This window comes from Rattus rattus, chromosome 14, assembly GCF_011064425.1.
Source record: "Rattus rattus isolate New Zealand chromosome 14, Rrattus_CSIRO_v1, whole genome shotgun sequence".
In the NCBI taxonomy this organism is placed as follows: Eukaryota; Metazoa; Chordata; class Mammalia; order Rodentia; family Muridae; genus Rattus; species Rattus rattus.
In genome coordinates, this window is record NC_046167.1 from 32973418 (window position 1) to 32989709 (window position 16292).

General features: G+C 40.3%; 1 protein-coding gene across 3 annotated transcripts in view; it reads right to left on the reverse strand.

Annotated features, from left to right (window-relative positions):
* Positions 1-16292, reverse strand: part of Hecw1 (HECT, C2 and WW domain containing E3 ubiquitin protein ligase 1) — a 367055-nt gene that overhangs the window by 16333 nt on the left and 334430 nt on the right. For all 3 annotated transcript variants that reach the window (XM_032884399.1, XM_032884397.1, XM_032884396.1), the window contains 3 exons: positions 4509-4607; positions 3815-3944; positions 1976-2122 (listed from right to left, as the gene is read on the reverse strand). In XM_032884399.1, the coding sequence (XP_032740290.1) occupies positions 1976-2122; positions 3815-3944; positions 4509-4607 (376 nt within the window). The remainder of the gene's footprint in view (positions 1-1975; positions 2123-3814; positions 3945-4508; positions 4608-16292) is intronic.

A 16292-nucleotide genomic window follows, 5' to 3' on the forward strand; every position in this document is an offset into this window, starting at 1 on the left:
TTTAAAAGGTGCAGTTTGGTGCATCCTCTCCCACTGAGGCCAGACAAGGCAGTCTTCTGCTACCTATGTACCTGGGGCCTCGGATTAGCCTTTGGTTGGTGGCTTAATCTCTGGGAGCTCCCAAGCGTCCATGTTAACTGACCATGTTGGTCTTCCTATGGGGTTGCTATCCCCTTTCAGTTCCTTTAATCCTTCCCCTAACTCTTCTAAAGGGGTCTCCAACTTCAGTCCAATAGTTGGCTGTAAGTATCTGCATCTCTCAGTCAGCTGCTAGTAGAGCGTCTCAAAGGAAGCCATGGGAGACTTGATGCCTCAGGGAAGAAGGATGGGGTAAAGAACTCTGGCAGTGGGCACTGGGAGTTGGAGCAACATTTGGAATGTATATAAATAAAATAATTTAAGAAGTGTTTATATAGCAGTGCTGACATAGATTCCTTCTTAATAAAGTGTTACAAAATACAGTGAATCTCAAGAAAAAAGAGGAGGAGGAGGAGGAGGAGCAGCAGCAGCAGAAGCAGCAGCAGCAGCAATGGAGGAGGAGGAGGGAGGAGGGGAGGGGCAAGGAGGAGGAGGAGAAGGAGGAGGAGGAGGAGGAGCAGCAGCAGAAGCAGCAGCAGCAGTGGAGGAGGAGGAGGAGGGGGGGAGGGGGAGGAGGAGGAGGAAGAAATTAGAGGTGGGGGAGGAACCTGGAAGGATTGGGAAGTGAATGTGATTGGGGTTCAAGATGTGAGATTCCCAAATAATCAATAAAAATTGTTTGTAAAAGAATATAAAAGAGGTAATTAGATCATCCAGCATGGGCTAGTTCCCTGAGAGAAGCACAGAATCCTGAGTTTAGGCAAGGAGCTGGCACCTGTGAAGCTGTTGGTCCTTATCAGACACTGAGTCTGCCACTGTCTTGATCTTGGACTCCCCAGCCTCTAAGATTATGATAAATCAATTCCTGATGCTTACAAGAGGCTTGGTGTTTGCTTTTCTTTTCTTTTCTTTTCTTTTCTTTTCTTTTCTTTTCTTTCTTTTCTTTCTTTCTTTCTTTCTTTTTTTTTTTTTTTTTTTAACTACAGAAGCCACAATGGTAGTTTGAGCCATTTTAGAATACAATCTTTAGTGGACTGGGGACAGAAGGAAAATCCCATGTCTTACCATTTCAGATCTTTTCTGAGAGCAATTTCATAAGCAATTCTGACTTGATTTTCTGAAGTCACACTTAAGTTTCCAAATTACATTGCATGCCCTTCGCATGACATTATTATTTGTTTCTTGCAGTCCCCTTCCTTTACTCCCTCCTCCCCCATTTCCTCGTTCTCCTAAGGATGGGGAAGGACCAGTTGGTTAGAGCTCCGTGCTATGGATTTACATCTCCAGATGTGCCATCCCAGGTCAACTGAATGTCTCCAGTGCTGCCTGCTTTGGACCAACTAGTGGTGGGCAGTAAATTAAAAAATAAACTTCTAAAGAAAATTTCTAGATTGAAGTATAGAGGCATCATTTTGGGGGCATGGGAAGTCTAGCAGCTGTCCTGCCTTCTCAATTTACTGCTCAACATGATGACAAGACAGAGATCTGTGACAAAACTTACACCCAGGAGGAGTGGCTACCACCCTCCAGTGCCTCTGCTTGCTTTTTTTTGTTACAGTGGACTAGAGGAAATGTCATATCCACCAAGCTACACAAGAAACACTGTATGCTTCCTCACCGGCACAACAGGGCCAAATCAATGACAGTTTATTGAGAATATTTTAACTTCCGAGTGGACTGGTATTCATTCATGGAGAAGTCTGGCCCTTCATCTGGCCAGTCCAGCTAGATGTTCCAGGCCCTCTGGGTGTGAGATTATAAACCTGGCTTCTCCTGCTTCTTTCTCTCTGCTGTGAACTATTGAATCCCTGCTCCCCCTCCAGCCTCCAGGAGAATGCAGCCTCCACTGCAAAGCACAGGGCAATGGCCTGCTTTCCTGGGCCACTCAGGTTCTTACCTCATAGAAACCCCTGACCAATGCCTCGGTCTGCTGCACCACACCACGCTCTACACGCCACTTCACCATCCTCTCGATGTACTCCTTCTTGTTCTTCTCAGTCACTTGCGTGTTGGCACCTCCAGACTTCAACTCTCTTTCTGTTACCTTGCGAATAAACAGGAGGATCATGACGCTTATCATTCAGGAGACATTTTTATTTAGGTTGACGGTAGCACAAAAAAGGCAGTTTTTCCTTCCGGGGAGTTACTAAGGAAAGTTTCTGTTGCTTGAAGAAAATTCTTAAGCAACAGAGAAGAGCTGCAGTTTATTTATTTTTGTACAGAAAAGAAACATTTCTTTTTTTTAAAAAACAAGGTCTATTTATTTACTATGTATACAATGTTCTGCTTGCATGTATGCCTGGACACCAGAAGTGGGCACTAGACCTCATTACAGATGGTTGTGAGCCACCACATGGTTGCTGGGAATTGAACCAAGGACCTCTGGAAGAGCAGCCAGTGCTCTTAAGCTCTGAGCCACCTCTCCAGCCCTAGAAACATATTTCTTTAACTCAAGGGGTATAATGGAAACAAATGAGAAATAACCTAGGTTGTTTCCTAAGGTAGAAGGAGCCAAATGTCCCAACACTGTAGTCTGATACTTGATGCCTCTATATCTCAATTAGGGCAACAGATTGCCCTGCTATGTGGCAAGTTCTTATTGTATACCTAAGGACAAGTACAGTAGACGTGGGTAGAAAGATCTGTTCTTCTAAGCTGGCTGTGAATGTGGCTAGGATGCAGAGCACAGAGAATCTCCACTCACAAAGGAACTCATGCTTCTAAAGACAAACTCACGTGCTATCTTTTTGTGTAATAGAGAATATAAAAATATATTTCATGTGTTTTTCTAAGCATACATACATACATACAAATACATTATATGCTATATATTTTCTTTTCTTTTTCCCTGGAAATATATCTCAGAAAATCTATATCAATTTAGATATCATTAACAGATATGGAGAGTCTCATACCTGTTTGACCAACAAATTTAATACTACATTAATGAATTCTTATAGAAAACACATGGGAAACTTTCATGTTAAGTAGTATCAAGATCTACGCACACTGGAGGACTAAGTGTATGTAATGAAGGAACTATTATGTAGTTTTGAAGATACAGAAGTAATTTATATCTTATGGTATACTGTAAATGTTTTCTGATCCATGATTACATTTGATTTTCAAAACTCCCGCATGGGGTAGAACCATGTGACAGTGATAGACATAGGAAGATGCCCTGGCAGGGCTATTAAAAAAGAAGTCCTAGGGCTGGAGAGATGGCTCAGCAGTAAGAGCACTGGCTGCTCTCACAGAGGACCTTGATTTGAACCAGTGAGATTTTTGGTATCTAATTTAAAAATAAAATTCCATTAGCATATGATTCAGCCATCCTATACCCAAGATAGGATATATGTAATGCATATGTAATCCAAGAATTGGCAGTAGGGCCCATCCAGTCCACTCTCATTGATAGCAATGTTATTGACAATAACCACAAGGATGAAAGAAACAGATAGTTATTTGAAAGATCTAGAGTCAAAATCATAAAAATAGAAATTGTATGGCATTTCTCAATAGTTAGGGGTTTAGAGGAGTTAAAGGGTGTTGTTTAATTGGTAGAATTTCAGTTTTTGAAAGAAGAAAAGTTCTAGAGATTGGATGCCAAACAATGTGAATGCTTTTAACAATATTAAAATGTACATTTCACATTTTCTAAGATTGTCAAATTTTATTCTATGCATTTACCATAGTGAACAACAAAATGTCTTTTCCAAGTCCAGACCACACAAACCTGTCCAAAAACTTCTTCGTTAACAGTGAAAGTGAGGTCAAGAATATCTGTGATGTTGTTGTCCTTCATCCACTGTAAACTCTGGTGGAATTCCTCATCCAAGTATTCCAGGTCACTCAGATCGCATGGCCTGGGAGAATTCAAAGGCAGCAAGAAAAACTGAGTAAACAAATAGTTTCCAGACCCCGTTCCAAACACAATTGTGTGGCTTCTCAATAAAGCATCATAGATTTCACAATTACTCCATACTTTTGAATGTATTGATGACACAGTAATTGAATAGCTTAATTTATTTAATAGGTTCCTTTTAAAAAGAAACTGCTAAAATTTCAATAATAAACATGAAATAATTACTGACTCATAGATAATCTAAAAATCAAGACAATTCTACTCAACTGCTCAATACAATGTTCACAATGTTATGATTTTTACTTAAATGAATTAATGTTCATTATATGGTTTTGCTAATAGAGGTCATTTCTTATACTCACAAATGCCTTTTTATTGCACTAAAATGTATGGAAGATACACACACACACACACACACACACACACACACACACAGAACAGGAAATGATGGAAATTTAGTAGGAATGGTTGGAACAAAATTGGCAAAAGAAGGCCAGAGACATGAAGAAGGGCAGCTCTGTCATCCTGCAGATAGGCCACATGGAACCATCCTGCAGTCACTTACAGCTTCAGGAGTCCCTTATAGAAGGGTCTGGTGAAGAAAGCATCCAAGAGGTACTGATGGATCAGAGCTAGGCCCAGGATACGGCCGCTGAACCTAAACCTGCAACAAACATTAAGTAAAGAAGTTTGAGTTAATTTGTACAAATATTTTAAATGCAGCTTTATTCATGGTGTGGGTGGTTGGATCAAGGTCCTTACATATCCTAGAACATAGCTGTACTGCTGAGTATCCTCTTGCCCAACTCAATGAGTTTCAGCTGAAAATGAATTTGCCCATTGATGAAAGGAGGCTTCCATTTTCTTTACCACAAACAATGGTCATGTGATTGGTATGTACTAAATGAAACCTTCTATGCTCCACGATCAGACTGCTGTTATTTAATCTAAGAAGAGGAAATCATCGAGGAAGGAAAATGCAGGAACCTGAACTACAAAGCCTGACTTAGACCCAAAGGGAACCTGGACCAAAATAAGAGAAAACCATCTCTCTGACCAATGCGTCTCTGCTTGTTCAGATAATTTTTAATGTTACCTAAAGGCCCTTTCTGGGCGGTGGAGGCTTGAATATAGGTCACAGCTAATATTTAAAGACAGTGGGGAACTGTGGACTATTGTCTTTATGCAGGAGAGGGCTGGCACTGGATGGGACAGGGCCTATCATTGGGCGATGAGAAAGTGGGCGGGGACAGAGTTTTGGAAGGGAAGAGAGAGGAGAAAGGGGAGAAGAACCAAGATGGAGGCAGAGAAGGACGACCCAGATCTGTGTGGCCTTAACTGGCCACAGGTAGTTATGAATATTTCTTTGTTTCTTTGTTTCTTTCTTTCCAAGGGAGGCTGAGTGCCTACTGCAGGAGATATGGAGTAGGATGGGGAAAGGTGTTTGCTACTTTGTTTCTAAATTGCTCAGGGAGAGGTACAGAAGACATTGTAGCTTAGACTTGAAGAAGCCACATAATTTAAATTATGATTTTGTAGAATATTACTGTGAATTAGTTCTGTTAAGTGATAATTGTATTTGTTATTAAACTCAGTGTTTGTGTGTGGGTGTCTGTGGTAAGCATTTTTGCATCAACTTCTTTTAAAATTTTTTTATCGGATATTTTTTATTTACATTTTAAATGTTATTATCTTTCCTGGTTTCCTGGCCATAAGCCTCCTATCCCATCCCCTTCCCTTTCTTCTGTAAGGGTGTCCCCCTCCCCCTGCCCCCGGTAATTTCCCTCCTTGAGTTGGACTTTTCCATCTATTATCCTTTGTAGGGCAGAATTTGTAGAAAGATATTGTGTAAATTTGGTTTTGTCATGGAATACCTTGGTTTCTCCATCTATTGTAATTGAGAGTTTTACTGGGTATAGTAGCCTGGGCTGGCATTTGTGTTCTCTTAGGGTCTCTATGACATCTGCCCAGGAGCTTCTAGCTTTCATAGTCTCTGGTGAGAAGTCTGGTATAATTCTGATAGGTCTGCCTTTATATGTTACTTGACCTTTTCCCTTTCTGCTTTTAATATTCTTTCTTTGTTTTGTGCATTTGGTGTTTTGACTATTATGTGACAGGAGGAATTTCTTTTTTGCTCCAATCTATTTGGAGTTCTGTAAGCTTCTTGTATGTTTATGGGCATCTCTTTCTTTAGGTTAGGGAAGTTTTCTTCTATAATTTTGTTGAAGATATTTACTGGCACTTTAAGTTTCGAGTCTTCACTCTCTTGTATTATCCTCAGGTTTGATCTCCTCATTGTGTCCTGGATTTCCTGGTATTTTTGGGTTAGGAGCTTTTTGCATTTTACATCTTATTTGACTATTGTGTTCATGTTTTCTATGGTATCTTCTGCCCCTGAGATTCTCTCTTCTATCTCTTGTATTCTGTTGGAGATGCTTGCATCTATGACTCCTGATCATTTTCCTGGGTTTTCTATCTCCAGGGTTGTCTCCCTTCGTGCTTTCTTTATTGTTTCTATTTCCATTTTTAAATCCTGGATGGTTTTGTTCAATTCCTTCACCTGTTTGGTTGTATTTTCCTGTGATTCTTTAAGGGATTTTTGTGTTTCTTCCTTAAGGGCTTCTACTTGTTTACTTCTGTTGTCCTGTATTTCTTTAAGAGAGTTATTTATGTCCATCTTAATCATCCTCTATCATCATCATGAGATGTGATTTTTAAGTCTAAATCTTGCTTTTCTGGTGTGTTTGGATATCCAGTATTTGCTTTGGTGGGAGAACTGGGCTCTGATGATGCCAAGTAGTCTTGGTTTCCGTTGCTTAGGTTCCTGTGCTTGCCTCTTGCCATTGGGTTGTCTCTGGTGTTAGCTTGTCTTGCTGTCTCTGACAGTGGCTTGACCCTCTTGTAAGCCTGCGTGTCAGCACTCCTGTAGACCTGTTTTATTTCACCCAGATCTGGGAACAGGGATCTGCTCTTGGGTTTGAGTGTCCTGAAGCCTCCAGTCAGGTTGCTTGGAGCAGAAGAATTGGTTTTACCTCTGCTCTCAGGTGTGTAGACGCTCACAGAGGGCACTAGGCGGGTTTCTTTTGGGTCAGGAATGTGGGCAGAAGTAGTTATCTCTGCTGACCTCTCAGGATTGCCCACACTTCTGAAAGACCAGCTCTCTCCCAAATTGGATTTGGGTGCAGGGAGCTGTGGGACCAGTTTAGTTCAGTCCTGGGTGCAAGCAGAAACCTGAACGTTCCTACCACTAACTACTCCTATATTGCTGTATCCAGAGGGCACTAGGCAGGTTCCTCTTGTGCCGGGAATGTGAGCAGAAGTGGCAGTCTCCCCTGAGCTCTCAGGATTGTCTGCACTTCTGAGAGTTCAGCTCTCTCACACACAGGATTTGGGTGCAGAGAAATGTGGGACCGGGCACAGCCAGAAACCAGAAGTTGTAATTCTTTTTTAAAATTCTGATAATTTTTTGTTTCTCTTAAAGACTCTCATTTTTGGCTGAACTCAGCCTTAGATGTAGAAACAAGACAGTTTGTTGTGGTAAAAAATAAAAAAGGGCAGAATGGTTCCTGTATGTACCCTGGCACGATCTCTCTCTCTCTCTCTCTCTCTCTCTCTCTCTCTCTCTCTCTCTCTCTCTCTCTCTCTCTCTCTAGTTCAGGCTCCAGCGGGCAATTGGAACTAGCACTAATTTATCTCGGCAGTACTCTGATCCAGGTAGGTCGCTGCCACACCAGTTCTATAGAGAGACCGCCTATCTCGTGGCTCTCTTACTATGGCCTCTGTTCACATTTCCAGCATCCACCCCCCTTGTCCCAGCAGTGGCTACACTCTCCTAACTTTCTGCCACTGCTCTGTTTATATTCCCAACATCTGCCCCCAAATAGTTATGGTATAAACTCCCAGTAACCCATTAAAATCAAGACTCAACAAACTGCAACCTAACACTCAGATTTCTATGTTAAATTCTCAATCTACAATACATCCACCCAATAAACTTACAACCAATACATAAGGATATAAACCACCCACCTAGATAAGATAAATTTGCCTACAGAAATCCATTCCAACTACCTTGGCAATTCAAGACCACCTGGATCTGGGTCATCCTTCTCTGTCTCCATCTCGAATCTCCTACCTTCTCCTTCTCTCTCGCCTTACAAAAACTTTGTCCCACCTTATTTTTTTACTGTCCAGTCATGGCCTCACCTAACTTGTGCCAGCCCTCACCTGCATATAGACATCAACCTACAACACTTTATGTCTCTTGTAATCTATTCCTAGAATTTTTCTCTGGATTCTTCCATTCTCTTGACCAGAAGTTTAGCATGTCTTGCAGCCTTCACATTGATTCACTTATTCAATTTTAACATATTGTTTCTTCAGAGAAATATGTAAACATTTGCAGAACACATGGACTAACAAGACACTGGATCTTGGGTGCTTTGGAGCTGAGTTTCTTCCTTTCTTTGTTTAAGGACTAACTGAGAACACACTGGTAGAGATGCTTCCTAGGTGCTCAGCTTTGTCAAGAAGAAGTTCAACACCTGTTTCCCAGTTATGGCCTTTTGGAATCTCATTGGAATTGATGGTGAATGCAAGTCTCATACTTTCAATAATTCATTTTTAAAAATTTATTTTATAGGAGACATGATTCAGAGATTGGCTTTAGTCTCAGAAGAGACTTTAGACTTTTGACAATATTGAGACTGTTAAAGACTTCGGGAATGCTTGAAGCTGAACTAAGTGCATCTTGCATGCGGACATGAAGCTTATGGGCATCAGGAGTTGAATGTTGTGGGTTTGAATGATAAATTTTCTATAGCCCCATAGGTTCCCAGTTGCAGATGCTGTTTGGAGATGTTTCAGAAGGAAAAAAAAAAACATCACTGGGGATGGGTTTTGAGGTTTTAGGGCCTCACTCTCTGTGTTTTTGTTTTTGTTTTTGTTTTTGTTTTTCTTACATGGTTGAGATGTGATCTCTCAGCCAAAATAAACTCTCCTATAAGTTGTTTTTGGTCATGGTTTTAATCACAAAAAGATAAGATAACTAAAAGAAAGATAACTAAATCACAGGAGCTATCTATCAAGATTTGTTGAATTATAATTAAATTGAAAAATATTTTGGTTTTACTACAATGGACTATAAATATGCAAACCTAAATATGTCTGAAATATAATGTATTATTTGACCTGACTGGCTATATTAGTTACTCATTTTCAGTATTTTTAAGTTGGTCTCTGTGATAGTTTGTATGTGCTTAGCACAGGGAATGGCACTATTTGAAGGTGTGACCTTGTTAGAGTAGGTGTGTCACTGTGGGCATGAGCTTTAATACCCTAGTTGTAGCTCTTGGAAGCCAGTATTCTGCTAGCAGCCTTCAGGTGAAGTTGTAGAATTCTCAGTTCCTCCTGCACCAGGCCTGCCTGAAGGCACCATGTTCCCACTTTGATGAGAATGGACTGAATCTCTGGTTCTGTAAGCCAGCCCCAATTATATGTTGTCATTATAGGAGTTGACTTTATCATGGTGTCTGTTCATAGTAATAAAACCCTGTCTAAGACAGTTTCCATCTAGGGAGACCATGCACAGGACTGGTCAGGTAACTGACTCTAATTACATTAATGATGCGATGACTGTTTTATACCAAGAGCTGGAAATAGCAGGGCTCCTCCTTCCCATTCCTCTCTTCAATCTCTGCAACAAAACTTTGCAGAATTAGATTTTAATTATTTCACAATATAGATTCCAACCAATTCTTTTTTCCAACCAATTCTTTTTTTTTTTTTGTCTCATAATGCTTTTATTTATTATGGTGTCTGATTTTGTGTTTTATGTGCATGTGTGTGTGTTTTGTGCTTTTGTTTTTGTATTTTCTTTTCTGTTTGTGTTTGCTTTGTTTTTTTTTTAATTGAATATTTTATTTACTTACATTTCAAATGTTATCCCTTTTCCTGGTTTCTCCTCTGGAAACACCCTATACCATCTCCCCTCCTCCTGCTCCTATGAGGGTGCTACCCCATCCACCTACTCACTCCTGCCTCCCTGCCCTGGCATTCCTCTACACGGGGGTATTGAGCCTTCACAGGACCAAGGGCCACCTATTGATGACCAACAGGGCCATCCTCTGCTACATATGTGGCTGGAGCTATGGGTTACTCCATGTGTACTCTTCGATTTTTCCAACCAATTCATTAAGGAAAGTATTTCTCACATTGAAAAAAATTATACAGTTTAGAAATTTGATTAAGGAGTCAAGTCAGGAGTTACTGAAGGGGATGCAGGGTAATTTGTCAAAGAAATGAAATGAAGCTAATGTTAATTTGGAAAGGCATTTTAGACAGTAGACCAACAGGTGTTTATAGGTTTCAAGTTAGTCTTTGTCTATGACAGTGATGAAAACTGGAATCAAATGTTGGCAACAGCCATAGTCAGTAATCTCTGCTTGACTTTTGACTTCTGCATCACAAAATGTTTTACAGACTCCATGCTCGGAAAAGGGATCAGATGGTATTTGAGAATGCCATCATAGAACTGGGTACTTTATATCCACTGGCCAATGAAGTGGCCGAAGGACCAAGGCAGATGCACGAAAGCTGGTAAAGAAGTCTCAAAACCATGCACACTGTCTTTAGAATTTGTAAACAGTCCAATATTCTCTGGAATAACTGTCAAATTTGTCCTGACAAATTTTACGGATTCAGAGCCACTTGGAGTAGTCACTTAGCTGGGCAGGAGGACTACTATAACATCACTAAGCCTAGACATTCAAAGTTATAGTGATAACCACATCCATCCATGTACCACCTACTTCCTTCTAAAGCTAATATCAGTGGATTTGTGTCAGCTGAGCTCTAGAAGTTTCCCTCTATAATAATGTTAAATTCCCTGTATAATAATGTTAGATGCCTGATACATCCAGGATCTTTTCTGGCCTCTTTTGCTATAGTTCATATATTCTGCCTACTAATCCTCTGTCAGATGTATATCTGGCAAAGATCCTTTCCCACTCTGTGTATTTCCTGTTTGTTTAGGTGAACAGAAGATTTTTGGTCTTATGAAGTACTACTTGTCAGTTGTTGGCTTTAATTCCTGGGCAAATGCAGTCCTATTCAGAAATTCTTTTCCTAAACCTATAACTTCTAGGGCACTGCCTGTGCTTCCTTCTAGCAGTTTCATTCATTACTGATGAATTACTGAATTCATTCATGATACACACACACACACACACACACACACACACACACACACACACAAGTTATGCCATTCAGGCTAACAATAATCTGCCCCAAAGCCAAAGACAATCTAATAAAAAAAAAGCCTTCACTCGCCCGGGAAACTCCCTTTTAAACTGTTGGCGTCCAAGAAACTCTCAAAATAATATAAGCTTGATGTTGCCCTTGGTTGCCTTCCAGAGGTTACAAGTAAGTCCCTATTGAAAATTCTCTTAAGATTCATAGCCTGTTTTGTTTTTATTTGTTTGTTTTTATTTTTGTCTTTTTAATTGGGTTGTTTGGACTTTTGGACACCAGATTAGGAAGGTTCTACTTGGATCTAACCAAGGAATCTTTCTTGAGAACTAGCTTTGATAGAAAGTGCTATGCAAACTGTCAAAGGAAGAAAAAGCAATCAATAGTTCTACTCAGTTGTGACACCTGTGAACTATAACAATGACCACATCTCAAGACATCCCAAATATGCAAAATGAGACTCACCTTGGCAGTAACCAAGGCTCTTTAACTAGACTTAATGTTTATGCAACAGGAAAGGAATCATGCCTGCCTGATACCAGAAAATCTAACCAACTCCCATGGCTCATGAGACTGTGAATCTGAGAAGAGACGCTACTATCACCACTTTACTGGGACAGCATAATTTCTAACAACATTTCAAATACTTATCCTTATATCTACAAGTAAGTTTCACTTTGCAACAGATGAAGCAGCTACAAAAACTCACACTGGTCAAAAGGTAGCTTTAGTGATCATGGGGTAGCCAGCCCCAGTATCTACATCTACAAGACAGCCCCTTCACTTAATGCTTAGGGAACATTTCAGAAGATGGAGTGGAAAGATCTTAAGATCTAGAGGATGAGAAAATTTGTCACGAGATTGTGTCCTGTGTCATGGAAGTCACACTCATGTTGTATCAACAATATACTTAAGCAAGACTGACAAGGATAGCACCAATGACACGTTAATGTGGAAGGGGGAAGTCATGTGCAGCTTCAACTCTACACAAAGAACCACAAGCAACAAATGATTGCTGAGAGGGAGAATATATATATATGTATGTGTGTGTGTGTGTGTGTGTGTGTATATATGTATATACTAGAGGGGGTAATGTGGGCCAATAAAATGGGTGGAAGGAAGGGATATAGGAAGAATTGAAGGAAGAGATGAGAAAATAATGTAATTAAATTATCATTAAAAATTCATAAATGTTCAATTAAAATAAAATTAGAACTAGATGCTTTAAAAACAAATACAACATGTTCCTGAACCTTAGCATTATTGACATGTAAAGTCCTATGAACTGAAGGGTGTTTAACATTAGCTGTTTAACTCATATGTAATTAGCACCAACTCCTCATACTCTCTCCCATTATCTTCTGACATGTCAAACATCTTCTGCTAGTGGTAGGGAAAAGCTGTTGTCTCTTGAGAACTCCTGGGACAGAGCACAAAGTAAGGGTAGGCTTTTTGGATTGGTAGGTATTTCTAGTTGACACACAGGTAGTTTTCATCTTGAAATTTGTGAAAGGGTATTCTTTGATTGTGGCTTTTTCTGGAGGAAATAGGAAGAGAGAATAAGTTCCCTGAATACATCAGGAAGCATTGATTTTTTTTAAACTTGCCTAATATATTCAATGCCCTGAATTCAATTCCAAGCACAAGAAGATAACAAAATCCCATTTCTCTCTATGCAAAGATATTTCTTGTGTACACTACATTTTCATAATGATTGTGCATAGCTACCATATCTTCATCCCACACAATTAAGATGTAAAGACAACAAAGTAATGGTGGGATCTCAAAATTCAAATAGAATATCAAGTCAAGTTTATATCTGTTGCAGAAAAGTGCTCATCAAACCAAGGATTGATAACTACACTTACATTTAGCTATTCTCCGCTGCCCATTGTAAGGTTAGTTTTGATGATGATTACTGGGACCAGGTTTTATTAGGTAAAGAAGTAAGTGAGGGGAAATCTAAAAGAAGGTTAGATAGTATAAAATGTGAAGATAGGTGAGAGACATATGCATTATGAAGAGTGGGAAGAAGCCTTCTCTTAGTAACAGAATGACAGTGCAGAGGGTCCCAGAGTAAAGCATTCCTAAGTGACATTCACACTTATGACCACTGACATTGCATGGACTTTAAAACCACAGTGAACCTGATGTGGTGACACATGTCTGTAATCCAAGCACTGGGGAGACTGAGGCGGAAAATCATGAGTCCAAGGGCAAAATGGGCTACCTAGTGAGACCCTGACTCTTATGGTTAGGTTAATTGTCAGTTTAGAACAATATAGGATCACTTGCGATGACAGTATCAATGAGAAATTGTCTAGATTGGGTTTATTTGGTGGAAAATCTGTGAGGGAAATCTGTGGGGGATTGTCTTGATTGCCTTAACTAATGTGTGAAGAAACAGCTGGAAGGTGGGTGGTACCATTTTCTGAAGTCCATGAATATGAGAAACTACCTAAGTATTAAGCAGTTAATTCACTTCTCTCAGCTCTCGACTGTGGACGTGACATAATCAGATGTCTAATGTGCTGCCACATTGATTTTCCTGCAATAATGGGCTGTAACCTAGAAATATATATAAGCTGAATAGAGCTTTCATCCTCTACATTGTTTTTGTCATGTTTTGTTGTCTTTTGTTTTTTTGTTTGTTTGTTTGTTTTTGTTTTTCTTTCCCGGAGCTAAGGACTGAACTCAGGGCCTTGTGCTTGCTAGGCAAGCGTCCTACCACTGAGCTAAATCCCCAACCCCGTTTTTGTCATGTTTTATCACAGCAACGGAGATGAGACTAGGACACCAACTCACAGAAAGAAAGAAACAATATTATAAGGCAAAGCTGTTTTTGTCTTGTTCAGCTTGTTTTTGAGAATGGAGTCAGACAAAGCAAACAGAGCCATGGAGCACAGGAGGTCAACGAAGGACATAAGGAGCCAAAACAAAATCAGCAAAAGCAACCGGATACACCCGCTCCAGCAACCGGATACACCCGCTCCAGCCCACACGAGCACTGTTTCAATTCCAAGTGACATTTAATCTGGCGTTGCTTACCCGGTATCTACCAGGCATATTTATGGTCTGTGGTCATGTTTATTTCTTTCTCCAGAATTAAGAAACAGAAGCGGGCGGTGAATGGATGTCCATTTCCTACCTCTGCCTAAGCTGGTCCTGAGTTGTGGGTCAATATTTGATTTTACAAATAGGGTTAAGCCCATGACGATAAGCCCTGCAGCCTAACAGAAATATCCTAATATCCTGTTTTCTTGTGAATGCTATGTAGGCTATGATAAGAGTCTTCTTGTGGCCACTGTGAATCCATGATGGACTTTCATGGAGTGAGAAACAGAAGAAGGCAGCAGCCACACCCATCCTATTGAGGGTTCACAGGCATCTAGAGGCAGTGATTTGAGAATCCAGATTATGATCCCTTGCTTTCTTGGGCCTCCTGTCTTAAGAATAGGGTAGTGACAGGTTTTCAGGCAGGAGTCATTGCAAACTTTTGCTGCTGACATTTTATGTAAGACAAAGACCCACTTCATCCAGACATAAGCTCCATTAGTCATCTAACCCTTGCTAAGACTGGACACAGGAAACACAACACTCATGGGTTGTGTTAATTCATTTGTTGCAAGGTGCAAGAACAGGCTAAGAAAGTAAAAGTAATGAATCCAGCATAACTGTTTTGTTCAGGTTACCAGAAGTCCAACATGGACTTCACGGTTCAAAGTGGAAGAAGACTCTGCCCACTGAATTCCAGATACGAGGACTAGAAACCATCAGTGTGGCTTGTGAAGGAAAAGTATCAGGGAGAGGAGAAGAAAAGCCTCAGCTAAAAGGCGATCTACTCAGTCTGGTGAGAAGATATTCTTACCACAGGACAAGCCTCAAGTCCAGATGTGGCTCTGGTGGACACAATGCCTTTTCTGGTGGAATAAGTCAGCACTGGAGGGGAGTTCATCAGAAGACTGTGGCTGACAGCCATCCTTGTGTTGTTGTTAAACTATTTTTATTCTTTGAGAATTTCATAAATGTATACAATGCATCCTAAGTATAGGTTCCCCACACTTCCTTCTTCTCTAGCTTTCCTTCTAGCTTAAAGTCCTCTTTTTATTTCTTTTGAAATTATTTCCCTTTTTTGAGAGTAAATTGCATCATTTTCCCTTTCTCCTCCCTCCAAACTTCTCTTCCATGCATACTTCCTTGTTCTCTTTCAAATCCATGGCTTCTTTTTTTTAATTAATTGTTATATACATATGTATGCATATATATGTGTATGTGTATATGTATATAGATGAAACCATTGAGTCCATATGCACGTGGGATTATGCACTGGTGAACAGGCATCCTGCCAGGGGCAACACCTCAAATAAAAGTGTTGCTTCTTTCCGTAGCAATCATCAACTACCAATAGCTCATCAATGAGGGGTGAGGCCAGCTCCATGCTGGAAATTTTAGTGCCCTTATCTTATGCAGGTCTTGTGCATAACCAGAGCTACTGAGAGTCTCTGTGTAACAGAGATTTTATGTCCAGAGGACAGCATTTAACAGGACCAGAGGAGACTAGTGCTTATAACTGATAACTTATAACAGTGAACAGAAACAACCGTGATCCAGGGAGGTATTCAGTATGTCACATCCATGGGATAAAAAGAAATCTCTGGGAGACAGTTGTGGAACGAGAGAAGGTCAGATGCCAGGTCAAACACTAAAAAGCCTCTGGAGGCTTGGCCTAAGGACTGAAGCATACATAGAAAGGACAACCTGACCTCAGTGCCTGTGAACAGACTTCATTAACTGAGAACAGCTCTGGAGTCTGAGGTCAGCAGGTAGAAACTCTGGAACCATGGATGTTTCATGGAGTTCACTGCTTAAAAAACTCTAAAAATTCCAGCACAAGATTTGACATACACAGATAGCCATGTCCCTGAATCCCCTTCATAAGGGAGACTGTGATTAATGATTAGTAGGTTAGAAAGGTTTGCTTATACAAATCACAGTGACATGGTGGCTTCTGACATTCCCAACACACTTAAGAGACACCAGCTAGCACATTAGCCACCCAGGGAATAATCAGAAGACTGAAGGAAACTACTCAGCTTATGGC